The 17,515-nt window shown below is 51.4% G+C and overlaps 1 protein-coding gene across 3 annotated transcripts in view; it reads left to right on the forward strand.

Annotated features, from left to right (window-relative positions):
• ralyl (RALY RNA binding protein like) overlaps positions 1 to 17,515 on the forward strand; it is a 52,136-nt gene that overhangs the window by 24,188 nt on the left and 10,433 nt on the right. For all 3 annotated transcript variants that reach the window (XM_029842863.1, XM_029842862.1, XM_029842864.1), the window contains exon 2: positions 1,009 to 1,282. In XM_029842863.1, coding sequence (XP_029698723.1) covers positions 1,027 to 1,282 — 256 coding nt within the window. In that variant the 5' untranslated portion in view covers positions 1,009 to 1,026. The remainder of the gene's footprint in view (positions 1 to 1,008; positions 1,283 to 17,515) is intronic.

The raw sequence follows: 17,515 nt of genomic DNA on the forward strand, positions 1-17,515 counted from the left end.
GAAAAATAACAAGCTAGCCTGCGGCTAATCCAATATTTACCACAACAATTGTTAGCTGCATCGATTTGAGCTCATTTACAGGGTCCTGGACTTTTGCACAGGCTCTGTTGTGGTTAACAATTCTTCTTGTTTGTTTTTTAATCCCTCCAGTGGAATTTCAGGGCCCGGAATTCTTGACTCCCGTTCTACCGCCGTTATTATTTTGCTGCTCTAATACCTAAAATATCCAGTAGCTTTTTTTCCAGGTCGCTTTAGAAATAAATTCAGTTGATCGCTGACTTCTGTGAAAAATGTATTTCAAATGGCAACGTTGCCACGGCAACCAATTAGCCATGCTGTCGATATTTCAGGTTAGCTGCTCATAGTTTTATTCCCACTAAGCTTTGGCCCATGCTAGCTGACATGCTACATTGTTCCTGTGCACACTTCCTTTAGCACACATGCTACCTTCACTGACCTGTATGGTTTACTAATTTCCTGTTTGCTTGGTCTCTTTGGGTACTTATGGATCCAAAAAGTAAAACGGAAATAAGCTAAAACGTGACAATGCTAACAAGCTAGCACCACCTTATGGTTTGTTTATGCTGTCAAACCGTTACATACTGGGATAAGCATGAAGGCAACTTCACTTTAGCAGAAAAGCAGTAGATTTTAACATCTTTCTGCACTCAGTTGTGGATACTGAGCCACAACAAAGGGACAGTTGAGCTGAATTGTCTGGCTAACTAGCAGTTTAAAGCCCGCTAACAATCAAAGTAACATTTTGGCAGCATTTTGGTTACAAAGAAGCACAACACAGCAACAGCTGGAGTAGGAAAACAGTCATTTTTGGGTGTCTCTAGACAAAAGAGCTAGCCGTTAAGCTAACAGTGCATTGTGGGATGATTTAGCCGCAGTGTTCCACTCACCGTTTGTGTTTTTCTATGTGATTATTTATCAAACCGCTGTAGACGTTGGGCCGGTCCACGTCCCCTAAAGTCCTGTCCTCCGCCTCTGTCTGTGTCCCAGGAGGGCAACCTGAGGAGGATGACTGGTAAAACTCAGACCAGCAACGTGACCAACAAGAACGACCCGCGCTCCCTCAACTCCAGAGTCTTTATCGGCAACCTCAACACAGCCATCGTCAAGAAGTCGGACATAGAGGTCATCTTCGCCAAGTATGGCAAGATAGTGGGCTGCTCCGTGCACAAGGGCTACGCCTTCGTACAGTACCTGAACGAGAGGAACGCCCGGGCGGCCGTGGCCGGGGAGAACGCCCGGATCATCGCGGGACAGCCTCTCGGTGAGTCTTCCCAGTCTTCCTGAAACATTCCCCACGCTTCGAGGTGCAGCCTTCAGAAGCTAAAACCCAAAAAAGAAAACTTTCGTTTTGTTTTAAGCCGGCGCTGGCGGAGGAACGGATCGTCTCTCCCGGGAACGGGAAGGGGCCTCGGGCATCTCTCTGACTCTTCGTTAAAAACTTCCCTCGGCTCCTTAAGAGCGGAAAAGTCTGTTTGTTGTCGGGCTGTTTGTGAAGACGATCCCGGCTGAACCCGCTAAGTGATCCGCTAGCGAGCGTAAGCGCGTTCTGATTTTCACATTTGTCAGGCGCCGACTTGCGCAGGTCGACCTTCGGGTGCCACCCACTGGCACGAGAACAGGGTCGGGCTCCAGGGCCCAGCGGAGAGCAGGGTTGGGTTTATGTAGATTCCAGGCTGGAGGTTGATCCCTCTGACTGCTCGTGTGCTCTCCTGCTTCGCTATGAGGCATCCCGAGGTCAACAGGGGCCGCCGGTGAAGGATGGACACGTTGGCGTGCGGGATAATGAACACAGCTGAGGTAAACAATCCGAGTTTATAAGTCGGGGAAAGAATTCCCGCTCTGTTTGCTGCTGAAGATCAGGCGGAACCAACAACCGACGCGCGGAATAAGAATCAGGCATCAACGAGATCCGCTCTTCCTCGCTAGCAAATCTATCACGAGCGGGAATTTGAGGGACTGGAGCACCCTCATTTGCCCCCCCCCCCCACTTAAGGACGAGCTCGGATGCGTTGGGCTTTAATTATTAACGCACAATAGTTGGCTAAAGCAGTTAGCTGTGATAACTGATTCAAAGGTCATTGTGGACGATTTTCTTCAACCGGTAATTTCATTAATCTTGAGTTGGGTTCAGATTGACCTTGCGGGTCGGGTCCCCCCCCCCCCATCGTCATCTCTCAATCTTCATGTGGTTGTGGGAGGGGGGAGGATGAGGGATACGTCCTTAATGGACAATTAAGGATCCCCTCACTCTCAACCTGCTTATTATATTAACACGTCGGAGGAATGAATCAACCCGATAATGACATGGAGCCGCGTTCTGACCTCTGTGAGCGGATTTATCTCCCCGTGTGAAAATGTTTCATTAGCGTGTTATTACCTGCAGCTTGATTGGGCCCCCACTCCTCAGGTCACGACCACTAATAAGCAAACCAATATTGCCGCGTCACCCGAGGAGCCGCTTTTAATTTCGGTTGTCTCGGTGACGGGAGAAGGTCGGCCTTATGGGGGTCAGCAGGGCGACCGCCGCTGTGTCATCAGCGTTTCGTCTGCACGCGCAAAGAAATAACGCCGAAAACCCGACGCCAGCACAGCTATTAGCGCTTAGCCGCGACGGTGACTTAGCTTTGGCCACATTCATGACATTGGAGTGACCTGAAACAGTGGCCGTGTCCACGCCTCTCAGACAGGTGGTTGGTTTGGTGCTGTTAGCCTGTTGGGGGTCCTCCAACATGGCGAACCAGTGGGGGGCGGCGCTCAGCAGAGTCCATGGATGGACGCGTGTCTCCGCCCCCTCATGGTTAGGACGGGGGTGGCGTGGAATTCCTCCTGACTCGGTGATCTGATGATCTCTGACATTAACCCCGGTCCGATTCCCCCCCCCCGCCGAGCCCTCGAGGGTCGATCCAGAGAGCGGCGTAACGACGCAGACCTGTGCCGTCCCAGCATGCACCAGGTCGGGCGTCCGCACGTGCAGAGACTCGCTGAAGAGGAAGTTGAGCTTTTACTGCCTTTCCCGGTCGGCACATGTGACTTCCCGTAGCCCGGGATGCGGATGTGTGAGCTCGTTTAGAACCAGAGGAGAACGCAGGGAAACGGGAACAGCTCTCCAAGCTGAGCTAACGTGCTGCGGAGAGTCCGACCGGAATACTCGCTGATCACCATGGCGATGACTGGTGGAGGAGCCCGACCCTCCCAGAGGAGATCCGTGTTCCCGTCCACCTGGAAGTTTCAGGGTCCATCCTATTACAATGTTAATGACCGGGCTGAAGGATACTGTGTGATGGATCACCAATCATACCGCTTCCAAATGGCACCGGCAAGAGTCGGGCACATAAATAATAAAGTGATTTAGATGCTAAATCCATCCTAAGCGGATTACAAAGGCAGCGGCGCCACAATCAATCGTCATTTTCGGGCCAACGTGATGCTCAGAGGAGCTGAAGCGGGAATATCCGAACCGGGACCAGGTAGAGGAACGCTGGATCCGGGATCACGCCGGGCCGTCGGCGCCCAGAACCTGCATCGGCGTGAAGCCGCTGTGATTTATAGTTGGGTGGTTTCTGCCTCCGCTCTGCTGTGACACCCCACGTGCGCAGGATGTAGCCACGTGCACACGTCTCTGACGTCCATCGACTGAAATCCACCTTCTCACCTCCGTCCCACGTCCTTTTTACTGACCACGACTGTCTTTGGGTTCATTCCCTCCCTCCCGTTCCCTCTCCTTTTCGCCATTTTAGCGTTCCGAGGCTTCAACAGGTGTCGCGGCTAAACGCTAATGCAGCTTTTTGTTCCCTTCGCTAAGTGGGACGATTGAGTTCTGTTCCGCGGGTTTCTGGATGTGACTCAACCACCGAGTGTGGAGGCTGAGCGGTTAGCGCCGCTAGCTTGGAGAGAAGAGGAAGGCTCCTGGAAGAGGGGCGGGGCGGTAGCGCGTGTAGCATGGCTTGTAGTTTTCCATGTTTCCTTCATCATGCGGGATCCTCCTCCCACCTGGCTGCTGGTATTCTGCCGTCCTTTGTTCCTGTTCCACAAACCCACGTCAGGAACGCCAGCAGAACCGTCTACCGCTCGCTAACGTCTCCAGAGCCGCGTTCAGGAGCTGATCGAAAGGGTTATTTCTCCCGATCCACTGGAGCGAGCAGGGCCAAGGGAGCAGGTCGGGAGACGCGAGGAGGAGGAAGCTCAGCAGAAACATCAGCGTCAAACCACGAAGGAGGACACCAGTCACGTCCTTCCCTGTTTCCTTTTCCACGCGCCTCCTCGTCCTTGTGATCAGGATTCAACCTGGCCGCCCGTCTCCTCGCTCGTTAATCACGCTCCCGGGGAGCCGAAAGGCCTGACCCAGCATTCCGCCGGAGCCTCCGTAGGCGCGTGCGCGGGCTCTCGCTGGGGGCGGGCCGAGGATTTGTCTGAGCCGTAATGAATCCGGAATTGACTGTAAGAAGGTGTTTCCTCTATATAAACAACACAGAACGAGGAGAAGATTTTCCGTAAAGATTTCCAGCGCTCCCTAATAAAGCCGCGTCTCCCCGGATCCCCTGTTATCCCTCTTCCTGTCTCCCTGTTTTTAGTTTTTTTTTCTCGCATACACGCTGGGATGTTGGCACGCTGGTCCTGGAGTTCAGCTTCAGCCGCTTGATTGCCCACGGCGCTCACGTGGGAGCATTAATTGGACGTATTATGCAGAAATACGGTGCGGATTATGTCAGTGGGTGGAATAATTATGCACATGTTAATAAAAGTCCAGCTTTTTTCTCAGGTCTGTGGCAGAAACATTTAAATTTCAGGGTTAGCTTCAACCTGGAATCTTTTTGTTCCCCGACAGCCACCGTAGATCATCCCACGCGCGTGGGAAAAAAAAAGTGTTTTGCGTGTTGTCGCCACTAGGTGTCACCAAAGCTCACAAAAATCGAGTGAGGGGGGGTGAGAAGGAGAATATTAGCAGATTCCAGCAAGTTTTCCTGCTGCTCATTAAAGCAGAAGTTTGACTGCAGAAGAAAACAGAGAAAACCTGATTGTTTATGACAGCGCTCATCTATTTTTAGATGAGACTTTTTTTTAATTTAATTTTCTGAGACGAAGCTGAGCCTCTCTGGAATTTAATTGACCCCCCCCCCACATACAAATATCACCAAGCGGGGAAAACTTTTTTTTTCTTTCTTTGTGGTTTTAATGACTTTCTGAGACGATTCTGCTGGTGTTGAATATTAATTTCAATATTAACCTTTTTTTTCCCCCCCCTCCTGCCTGCGACATTTTGAAAGTGCAGAACAAAGCGCACGAATCTGCCTCCATTACTCATCTGATGCTGCTGTGAGTCAGTGGGCAGGGGGACGCATCCGTCTTCATTCCCGTCTTCATATCTTCCATCTGACCAACCCGCCACCTCCGAGTGTCAGCCTACATTTCTCTTCCCCTCCTAACCGAGGGAGGGTCCCCGACACCCCCCCCCCACCCCACCCCCCATCACCGCCGTCCCGTCCTGCTGGCACTTGGTAAATAAAGCGATGTCAACCGGGACTGATGAGCGGCGAGGACGGGGACGCTTCAGAATAACGGGATTAGCTCGAAGCTTAACAAGCAACCCGGCCAAGATGTGTTCATTAATATTACATCCATCTACAGTGGGGGGGTGGGGGGGGGGGGCTGGAGCTGGGTAATTGCTGGCATCTGAGCAGAGAGGAAGGATGGAAACTAAGTTGTTGCTGCTCCTCGTGTAGAGACAAAACAGGGCGGCTTGGCCACGTTAGCATTCAGATGCTACATCCGCTCACCGATGCTAGCAGCAACCACGGCGACGTTACCCCGGGACGGGGGGCTAAAGCCAGACCCACCTGCCCTTTCGGATCCACGGGCATCGACCCCGGCCTCCTAATTGACGTGGCGGTTATCGACGCGTCCGTCGGCCCGAGTGATGAAGGAGGGATCCGGGTGGTGAAAGCGAGCCGTCTGCGTGAGTAATGGTTCGTGACTCACGGTCACGCGTGCGGAGATAATTACTGCGATCCCGGGGGGCGTCCGAGGGCCGGCGAGGGCCGCTGCCTCGCGCGTGAACTAAAAATCAGTGCGACGGCCTCAGCGGGGAGCCGAAATGAAGACGGACAGTACAAACAAACTAACGCTAAAACCAGCCCAGAACCTCGCTCGGGGCGCCGTTCTGCTCCCTCATGTGTTTCCTCTCACTTTTCCTTATTTGACTCCGCGTTTGCTCTCCCGCCGCTCCGTTTTCTTAACGACGTTCCGCCCGTCCTCCGCCTCGATGCGGCCGAGCCGAGGACCCGTGAATCACCGCTTGTTTTTTCGTTTAAGCGATCCCGCCTTGGGGGATCCCGCCGTTCGTTAAAGGTTAGCTACCTCGTGTTTTTGTTTTTTCAGCTAACACTTTGCGCAACCTCGCTCACGCCGCGGAGGCTCTTTAGCGTTCGGCCGTAAACGCCGTTGAGGGCACGGTTCCCTGGTGAAACTACCCCACTGGCCTCAAGGCAGCGCTGTGGGGGGGGGGGGGGGGGTGAGACCCGGGACTGTCATGAGGCCTTCTCGCCATTGTTTCCGACCCGATCGTCCTCCCCTGCGTTCCGCCGCGGATTTAATTAGCGAAATCAGTGGAGGATAATTATTTGTACCTGTCTGAAACGCGGCCCTGATAGTCCACTGATGATTTGATTAAAACGGCGAGCTGAAATCCTCCGAGAGGCGGCGGAGTGACGGGAGGACTGTTGAAGGAGAGAAAGCACGGCTGTCTGCTCCGTGTCTCCGCAGGGGGAGCTGACAAACGGCGGTTTGCGACGCCCTGGGAGGGGTTGTCTTCAACAGATAGCAGCTGGTTGGAAGAGCGCTCCTGACCTTGACAACCGCCTTCGTGGTTATTGATGGGAGTCGGAGGAAACAAGTTATTTCAGTTTCCTGTTCGTACAGGACGGCCGTAGCCTGGAAACGTGGACAAAATTAGCAACGGCGTCGACGCCCTGTGACGCTTCGGGTCTCTGATGGTTCCGGGGACTTGTGAAAAGCGCGCCGCCACTTCCTTACCTGTCGGACGGGATTGCTAATGAGACGCGTCTGTATTTATGCGCCTCATCTAACAGGCGAAGGCGACGCCGCCTTCCTCCTCGTGTTTGGAGAAGCAACCCTGTCAGAGGGAATTTGAGTCGGGGGGCCAGAAGCGGCGGCGCCGCGGCGGCGGCGGGATGGGGAATCCATTCAAGTGCTAATTTTGTTTGAAATGATGGGTCAAGTCAGTGTCAGCTTCTTCTCCTCGTCTTCGCAGTGAAGATGATGGAATCAGGAGGTTGCGTGGAGGTGGGGTTGGGAGGCGGGGGGGGCTTTTTCGCTCCGTGGTCGATGAGCGCCACGCAGTGGTCGGTGGTGGGAACTGCGAGCGATCACGAGTCCGGCGTCCATCTTTCCCTGCGACAACGACGTGTTCCAGCATCGTTCCAGGGGTTCAGTGTAAAAATGTTGAAGATGCTTAAGGATTATTGGACTCTTCGCCCCTTTTGTCTCAAAAATATCACATCTGCCGTCGTCAGAGCAACACGAAACAGAAAAACTCCACAGATGAGCATGTTAGGCGGACCAGTGTTTCCCTTTAAACTGTTGGATCTGTGTGTGTGTGTGTGTGTGTGTGTGTGTGTGTGTGCGTGTGTGTGTGTGTGTGTGTGTGTGTGTGGCATCACAACCTGGAATCATGCCAATTCTGCAGGAAGGTTCAGAACTGATGGCGCGATGATTCTCCATCCGTATGTCATGTGCTTCCCTGCACTTTAAAATATAGCTATTTCAACAAATGAAACGCACCCCCCTCCCTCAAAGACAACACCTTTATTCCGTAATGCGGAATTGTTCTGATCAAGCGTTTCCTGTCATAATAATAATAATAATAACAGGTGCTACAGTGACCCCTACAGGAGAGAGGGGGTATGACACCTAAAGATAAACGTGTCAACCATCACAGAAAAGATGCTCCGCTTTGTTACATCGTGCTTTAAATGTTAATGTCCTGTTTTGGTTTGTATTTAGAATCACTGTTGGCTGCTTGACAGCTTCTACGGTATTACGACATCTCAGGAACCTCTTGTCAAGTGTCACTTTTCGCCTGCGTAAAAATGACAACCTTGTTAATCTGGGGCGCAGGAGGCTTCCTGCTGTCATCTTTTCTTTCCCCTTGCTGATTAAAATCCCTCCCTTGCATACGAGATGAGTCCTTTGTGATTCCATTAGACCCTGGAGACAAGACGCTCTGCGTATCAGCCTTTTCTGACCCCGCCGACCTTGAATTATCTCTGCCGACAGGACCAGGAGCCGGGGCGCTGATATCACCTGAGCTAAATTGCATCTGGCGACTTTTAATCCCAGTATGAATAACAATGGTGACAGATTCAGATTTTGAATAGTTCTGTGATTTTTTTTTTGTGCACTCTGGCACAGAGATAGGGAGAAAAGAGGAAGGAGGGATCAGAGCCTGGTTCAAACTGGTATAGTTTGGGGATTATGGGATTCGCTGAAGGGCTGAAATGTATTAATCTACTGTCACAAATATAATCTCCATAATCTCTGATGCAGAGTGTAAAGATCTAAATTTCAAGTCTGCTCCTGGTGTCTGAATGTGTCTGATCAACCTTTGGACAGGATGCAGAATTCATTCTGTTGCCTTGTAGATTATTTAGCAGGTCTTACATTATAAATGATTTTAGTGGGTGAAAGTAGTGTACAAATATTTTATGTAGACTTGGGGAGTCCCAAGGAAATTCTAAAGGCACATCAGGGATAATATAACTTCGGGAAAAAAAAACCCCAAATCGTAAAATTATTAAATGTGTGGGTTTTTTCCATGACTATCGAAGTCCGTCTCTCAAACGTCCACAAGATGGCGCCAACAGACCTCAGGATCCGTCACGACTGCAGGAACTCTTCGGTTTAAAACAGATGAGATTTACAGTTGGTTTCCTTCTGCGGGATTGGATCTTCTCCCCCTTATTGGGCTCCTGCTGCCTCGGGAGAGCGATGGTTGTAGCACAAAAGGGCAGCGCTGCGCCTTCTAAGGTTAATTGAGGTTAATTGAGTCCGACTGTGACGCTGGAGTCTTCATTCAGAGTGCAGATGAATTTAAGCGGAAGTTTGGCTGCTCAAAGGACACTGATGCGTCTATTTCAAACCAACTGATTTCTAAGGGGGAAACGCGCGAGGAGACGATGCTCCGTCACAGCCCGCCGAGCATCCGCAGCAGCCGACGGCCTCGACGCGTCCGCAATCGGTCATTGCCAAAAGCAGCGGCTGCCTAATGAGCTAAAAGAGGCGCTAAGTCAAAGGCCAATGAGATGTGATGGCTGGAGCAGATTTCTATCCATCACGGAGGAAATCTGCCCGGCGGGGATCCGCGGGCGCCTCAGCTCCAGTAAATGACGGTCGTTTGTTCGCAGATGCTGGGGCGAACGCAGAGTCGCATCCGCGGTAATGCGAGCTGATAGTTTTCCTCTCGTTGTGTTTCCACTCCCCCCTGCAGTAGATGGAAGCAGAACACGAGCGCAAGAAAGGGGGTTTTGAGAGGGTTTGTCGACCTGTTGTGGGTTTTAGAGGAAAATATTTAACATAATAATAAACGTGGAAACATTTTAGCATGCAAATCCGTGTTTTTGTCCCCTTCGGAGGGAGATATTTGCATACCGACCTGCTCAGTCTCTTTTGTGGGGCTGAGTCACCCTGTCTTTGATCAATGTTCATTTTTCCTTTGATTTTTTTTCTCCTTTTTGTCTTCTTCCCACTTCGTTCAAATTACAGTTTGTGAGCAGTTGTATAATTTATGGAGCTGTTGTGTATTTTCGACAGAAACAAGAACATCTAAACATCTAAACCATCTGGATTTGGATGGTGGTTGTAGTACCGCGTGATCACCGGCAGGTGTCCTCGCTTCACTTTTAACAACGGGAGCTTTGATCCCTTTGATATTCATTAAAATCTCTTTCCAAAAACATATATTATCCGGTCCAAACTATGGAGGGAAACCATTTTTTTCCAGACAGTAACCAAGAAAAAAAGCGTTGCTGTCTAATCTCATCCTCCAATAATCTGTTCGTGAAAACCATTTCCTGCTGTTATTACACTGGTGTTCTTTTTCTTTTTTTTGTATTACTTGGAAAAACTGGGTACATATAATTGGCACCTGGAAAAAGCCATTTACTGTACTTTGCTGCTGCTCACAGGCTTCAGAATGTGAGCAGCTCTTGGTTTACAAGAAAAATCCCCTTTTTTCACAGAAAACGTTCGCAATAAAATGCATCTATCTTTACAATTTAAGAGCATTTATCAGTTTCAGCCTCATTTCTGGGTGGCACATGACATCAAATCAGAAACTGTTTCTCTTCTTTTAATCCATAAGCTGTCGGGTCCAAAAGGATGTATTTTCTCGCCGCATCGCTCACAAGGACGGATGAGTTTCTGCTTAAACTGCCTCCTGGACGCTCCAGAATGAATTTCCAATAATCAACATCCAGGCCTCTTCCTTATCCCCGTCGCCGTAGCAACGCGATCCCCTTTGCAAGTAAGATGAGACGCAGCTTTTTCCTGTGTCCGGCGTTGAGTCTGAGCAGGGCTGAATATTTCCCCGGCGAATGTCACCGAGGAGCGAAGGAAGCAGCACCCTGAAAACTGCTTTAGCGGATGATGCTAGCTTCCTAACGACTCCTGCTTTAGCGGATGATGCTAGCTTCCTAATGACTCCTGCTTTAGCGGATGAGACGGTGTCTCAGTGAAGGTCGCAGCCGCGTGGATCGGCAGGAAAGTGGGAGAAACATGAATAATTCTGGATTATTCCTCCCAGAAGAAGAGTGAATGAATGTGAACCGTTTGGGGAGGATAGCAAAATAAGGTGACGTTGTTAAGCTAAAGCAGTTAACGTGCGAACAGCGTCGGTGAGGTTTTGCCAAAGTTCTTGCCAAAGAACTGAATGTTCCAGAAGCTTTTCGACGCACGGAGGTGGCTCAGTTTGGATATCCAGAATAAGATCAAGCGTTTTTAAAGTGTCATTGACAACATATGTAGGATTATACATGTGTGTAAATCTGAACGCGTTTGGGGCCTCAATGACACTCAGAGAAATGAGTTTTGCCGCCATCTACCGGTTGAGTCTCGTTACTGCAGCATATTCTTCACGATCTAAACTTGGGTGGCTTTGACTTGGGTTTACGTCATTTTTGCTGGTTGTTTGTCTTGTTTCGGTATTCCACTGGATTGCTTCTAACTCAGAAATATTCTCTATTTTACCCACGGCCAGTCACTCCTGCGGTTAAACGTGTTTTCGATGCGTAAACGCGCAATAAATGAGGCTTTGAGGATAGATTTTATTGAACGGTAATAATGATTCAAAGATATTCGAGGTTGTCGACAGAAAGAGTGGTCAAGGACGGGATTATAACCATAGGAGGGCAGATACATGAAATATTAATGATAAAACCGCAAATTTCGTCTGTTTTCCGAACTAGTTTTCTCCCTACTGTGTGGCTGAGCAGCGCGCGCACTCCTCCCCCTCCTCTTCCTCCCCCTCCCCTTCCTCCCTCTCCCGTATAGTGCGATCCTCCCTGACTGAAGCCGAACCTGCATCAGTCTGAGAGGCTAATTCATACCCAACGTCTCCGTCTCGTCCTGCGGCTCAGCGGCTCCCCGGTGCGTAAAAGCGGACCCGAAACCTCGCCAAGCTGGACCGGTACATGATGACCATGTACAAGGGGAAGCGTCGCAACCACCGATGTAAGTTCAGCGCCCGCGCCGCCGTGGACGGATCGAACTTGCGCGGATTTGCCTCAACTTGATTCGAAATGTTTGCGTAAATAGATTTTATCGTCGTTCCGCAGCGTCCACATCCGGTTAAATCCCGGTTATTTGTGGGAAGCATCCGGGTTTGACCGGAGATCCTCTCTGGTGGGAAGTCGGGTCACCTGCTGCACGCGCGCTGATTGGCGTCGGGGCGCTCGCGCACCTGATCCGGGAAATTCCCTCCGCGAGCGTCGGAACCAGTGAAGGGAAAATCTGTCGACTCATCAGGGGCTCGCGAGACCGCCTCGCGCGGGTTCTGTTCACCTTCACGTCGGGTTTTAAATCAGTCAAACCGGCGGATGAAAGGCGATTCTGGCGCTTCTGGCGCTCAGCATCGGGAGGATTTGAGGGATTTTAGGACGTGATCGAGCAGGAAATGTTGGGAACAATCCCGGCCGGTCAGAGTGACTCTGGTGGCACGTCCTCATATTCCTGCATGGGGGGGGGGGGGGGGGGTATTTGGGATAACTGGGATACAGGAACAGAGGGAATAAATCTGCCAGCAGCTTTAGCAGAGAAAGCGAGGACGAAAACAGGCGTTAAATGGGTCGAGCCTGATTAGCGAGCTGCTTTGGGGAGTTTCAGACGCAAGCGTCGATGCTGGAGCCGGTTTTTGGGGAACCGATGGTTTGAAGGGGGGAGAAAAGCGGCGACACTTGAGGAACCCAGCGGAGATCCTCCCTCAGAGAAATCCAAATAAAGAGTCGAGTCAAGAAGGATCCCGTTGGGTTCCAGGCTGAGCCTGATTCAGTGCTGGCGGGCGATCCGATAGGTCCGGGGGTCTCGTCCCAGGTTTCCTCCCTGCTCTCACACTGCCACAAGTCTCCTGGTGGACTTCTAATAATCACATCAATAATGAGAGCTTTATCTCGGCCTCCTCATCTTCACCTTTCACATCTTCCCGGCTGAATTTATCTCCTTCGCGACGATCTCACAGACTCTGACGTCGCGCGGCATCGAGTCCAGATTGTCCACTCGAAGGTGAACTCTGGTGTGTGATACCAGAAGCTCTCGGCCTCCTTCTTGCACGTCTGAGCAGGCGTGTTTGAGTTGAAGGTCATAAATATTTAAGGTTTCGCAGCTCAGGAATCTTGGAGATCAAATAGAGGTTCTGGCCCTCTGAAGCATCAGGATTTGATTCACTGCCTCTGCGTGTGTGTGTGTGTGTGTTCCTGTCTTTGCTACTATTGAGTACCACGACCCCCTTATTCTTCTCGCTTTGTGAGGACATGTGTTTGAAGTGGGGCCGTTTTGGCTGGTTCCAACTTCAAAGGACTGTTTGATGGTTAATATTTGATCTTAAGTTCAAGGTTAGAGTCCGGTTTAGGTTGGGTGTTTGTTGGGGGGGCTGCGGATGAGAGCTGGGTACAGTGTTGTGTCACAATGGTAGAAATACGAGGATGTGTGTGTGTGTGTGTGTGTGTGTGTGTGTGTCGGGGGCGGCAGGCTGCTACGTCGGACGTCGTCCCCGTATCTGCTGCCGTGCGTGGAGGGCGTGTGTGTGTTTGTCCGTGCGAGATGGGGGACTGGATCTCCCAGCGCTCGGCTCGGCTCTGCCGGGGATTTGGGTCTGGAGTGTCTCTGGGAAGGAATACCAATCATGTGCAACAACACAATCTGTGTCTGCCGCTCTGCTCCACTTGAATAAATCACCAGCAATTACAGAATATCACGTCGCCGTGCTCAATTTGCCACTGGGACGGCGTCGCTCCGGTCCTGACAGCTCCCCAGATGTGCCGCTGCGCTGGCTTCTCCCCACACGTTCCCTAAAGGGCGGCTTTGTATCCGCGAGGGGACGGACCTAATGAGTCTTTCTCTCCCTGATATATGAAATAATGTGACAGAGGCGTCTGAAGATGCCCCCCCCCCCACCCCCGACTCTCCCAGGCTCTTATTTTACTGGCACGGAGGCTTTTGGGAGGGTTGTCAGGCGAAGCACCAGTCAGTGTGGAATAGAGACACATCACACTCTGCTGGTGCAAACGACAGTTATAACATGTTTATTACAATGCAAATGTGCCTTATTCACCTCCGTTTCACTAAATACATTTATTTACTGATGATTTATTCCCAAAAACGTCACAATAAAACTGTAAATGTGAGGAATTAAAGTATTTTCCTTTGAATTCCCCACGTCCGTGTGCTATAAACGGATGTTATAGTTCCATGTATGTAGGCGAATGAAAATTCCCTCCATCGGGAATTCTCTTTATTCTTCGGTTTATAGGGAAAAAAATAAATGGATGAGCCGGGATTAATCGCTGTCAGAACAACTCAAAGTTCTCATTTTTCAGCAGCGTTGAAAGGCGGCAGCGCTAATCTCGCCATGAGTAGTTGCCATGGCTTCCCGGAGGAAACACCTGCTCCGGTCGCCACAGCAACAGCTCGCTCTTTGAAGCGTGAGGTGGCTCGCCGCTCGGATTTGCAGGTCACACGGTGTGATGTGATCTCAGACCATCAGGGGTCGTGCAGCGTTCTCCAAAATGAGACGTTTCGCTCCGGGATGGCGAGCTAGCTTGTTCACTCCGTGTTGGTTTATCCGACGTTCCGTCCATGAGCTTCCGTCTGAGCTGAATCGGGATGTTAGAATCCCGTTAATATGGATGGATGACTATGGCTAATTCGACTTCCTCTTCTTTTCCATGAACAGTTGAATCAAAGGGATCATGGTTCATCATGAGGTCCCATTAGGTAACTGGGGGGGGGGGGGGGGTCCTGGCCTTCCTGCCTTACTGTCCCTGGAAAGACTGTTTGTTAATGACGTTCTAATATTAGGACGGCGCTCCCACTTTAATTAAAACTTGTGTAAAACTCACCTCGAGTTCCCGTTTGATGTCTGGGCTTCAAAGGTGGGCGAGCAGCACCTTTGATGTGCAGATGTCGCCTGCCAGCCGCCCGTTTCGGTTGTAATTAAAGCGAGCGGCTGATTAGCTACAGACGTCGGTGGCGTGAGCGCAGCTGCTTTTCTCCGGAGACAAAAGGTGAACGCTCGTTTCCTTCTGGAGGGGCGGCGTTGCCCCGTGACCTTGGCTGAGGGCCTTGGTAGCTTTCATGTTCAGGGGGAGGCCAGCGGCGCCGCCTCCTGTAGCACAGGTTTCATTATAATTCACTGTGAGATTCGGAATAAATCTATTGGAATTCTCCGCCTGTGCTACTTCCCGAGACCTTGGAAGACATGAGGGGGGCACAGATGAGACGTGCACCGTCCAGCCCCACCCTGGGCTGGAGCTCCAGGCCAGGAAATGGAGGCAGCGGTTCCCCGATCGCAGACCCCACCCCCCCGTCAACACTGCGGCTTTTTTCCGACATCCCCACCTGCCGCCTCCATACGTCTCCGCCACATCCTGGTGTCTTCGCGCCGCAGCTTCCTGCAGAGGAGCCGTTGCTTCCTTTGTACAGTTAATTAAGACGCGGGGGAGGCCGGCGCCACGGCGACTGGAACCGTGAGGAGATGATCGGCAGCTCCCGCCACGTCCCGCTCATTTGTTCTTCTCCGCCTCTGCCTGGAATGTTGATCTCGTCACCGAGGAGGCGAGGGAGGAATGAAAACACGCCAAAAAAAGGGGGGGGGAAGAAGCGACAACCGGCTGGCAGATTGTCGCGAGGTCTCGTAGTCACCGGCAACGACCGCCGGCGCCACGGAGTCAGCGCGAGCACACTGGGAACGCCGGCGTCAAGCTCTGGTCCCGTATGAGGGCCCAGAACTTCGGGAAAAGTGATGAAACCTCCCGGCAATTGTCATCAATCGCGGCCTTTTGCGTGGCACCGGCGCGGTTTCTGTCGCTGCACCCGATGGAGAGCGTCTGAGGTTTAGCTTCCAGTTCAGTTCCAGCGTTCCGAGGCGAGGCGCTGAAAGCCGGTTGACTTGTTATCACCCCGACGGAAGGGAGGCGAGCGGCGGCGTAATTGATTCGCAGCAAACTGCCCTTTTCTGACACTCCGCAGCACCGATACAAGAGGCTTTTTGTCCCGCGAGCCCGCCCGACCCTGCGGTGACCCCCGCTGGCTGCTAGCTTTCCTCTGAAGCCTCGGGCTATTAGCTGGTTTCGTCTCCGCTGTCCTCCAGACACAAATGTTGAAAGATATAAAACCACGGAGGAGGAAGAGAGATTCCGCGCCACAGCTCCCCGTCCTGTCCAGCAGGAATGTCTCTTGCATTCTCATGAACTCCCAAGGTCTCTTTGGATTGTGTCAGTGGAATATTAAAGGCTGTTTTCTGTGTTTTTGTGGCCCTTCCTTCGGGGCCTCGCGTCAGTCGTCCGGCTCCGGGGAGTGTTGGGGTAATAAAAGATGAGGACGAGAGGTTGGGTGATAAAGACGGCGAGAGCACAATTAGCGCGGGGAGGCAGCAGCCTCCACAAACCTTCGGTCGGTTCCTCCGCCAGCAGCAGCGTTTGCTGAAATATTTATACGTAACCGGGTGCGTTTCACCGGCTCTAAGAGGCAGGAGATTGGAGTCGAGATGAAACCTGGGCATAAATAATTCCCTCGACATGCATATGAGCGCGGCGGGGTCGAGACCCTTCGCGCCACCAAATATCCGGAAAACAACCCAAACAAGAAGGAAGAGTTTAGCACGCTGATGGCAAAGCAACGCAGAGTACCGACATCTGTGGAGGGTTAGCTTCGTTTTAGCCGCAAGTGGTTTTATTTTAGATGCTAGCTGCTGTTTCCATAGTAGCGTCTCTTGTTTGCGTTTAGCCTCACAACAGTTTAGCCAAGACAAGCATCCGTTTACAAACAAATCGTGGCCGAGGCTAACTCTGCTACCGCAGCTAGCATGCTGAGCTAGCATGCTGAGCATCAGCAGGAAATGGCTGGTACGAGGAGGCAGAGGCGAGATGAAGCAGCTTCAGAGCGGCTGTTGAATATTTTGGACGGCGTTGGGCTAATTAAAGCTGCGCTCTTCGTGTTCCCGCCGCTAAAGCCTCAGATTAATGAGCAGAATTATCAGCTTCGTGGTCAATTCCAACGTGCTCCGTTAAGTCCGCCGACTCCCGTTTTCGTGCTCGTTCCCGGGTTTGGTGCCGCTGCGCTGCATAAAAAGTCAGTTTTAGCATGTCTAAGTAGGGAGTACACAAACACGACAGGGTTTAATCCAATTTCTCACGAGAGCGGCCGCTGAGAGGAGGCGGCGAGAGTTTGCCAGGAGCTTATTTTCTCGCCCCGGTGCTATTCCACTGCCGGGGATTCGGCTGCTTCCACTTGTTTGGTGTTTAAAAGGCGGAAATAATTAAAGGCAAATTTGTTTCGCTTGTGGAGGCGTTTTAAATTCAGGTCTGAGAAAGTGCTTTTCCTTCCCAGCGATCTACTGTACGCACCTGAAAATTCATCGGGGGGGGCAACTGTAGCCGATCAATTATTAATTATTCCAAATATTCCGGTGTGTTTTTTTTATTTTTTGTTAAAAATGGATTCCGCCTCCACGCCCTCAAGGACGCTCTTCGCCTTGCTTTAGTTTGAACCAGCTGCTCCTTTGGATCCCTCCCAGCGCCGGCGTTGATGAAGGCCGAGCAGAACCTTTGGCAAAGCTCCATCTTTGTGATCAGGCTCGTCAGTGACGTCAAATGTTAAACTTTTGAAAAGGCAACTGAAGGCGTCTTTGAATTGGCACCAGTTTAAAAACCCTTTATGTCCACGTTGATTCGAGGATCTGACAGCTGTGGACGTGCAGCGGCAGCGAGGT

This window comes from Takifugu rubripes, chromosome 10, assembly GCF_901000725.2.
Source record: "Takifugu rubripes chromosome 10, fTakRub1.2, whole genome shotgun sequence".
In the NCBI taxonomy this organism is placed as follows: domain Eukaryota; kingdom Metazoa; phylum Chordata; class Actinopteri; order Tetraodontiformes; family Tetraodontidae; genus Takifugu; species Takifugu rubripes.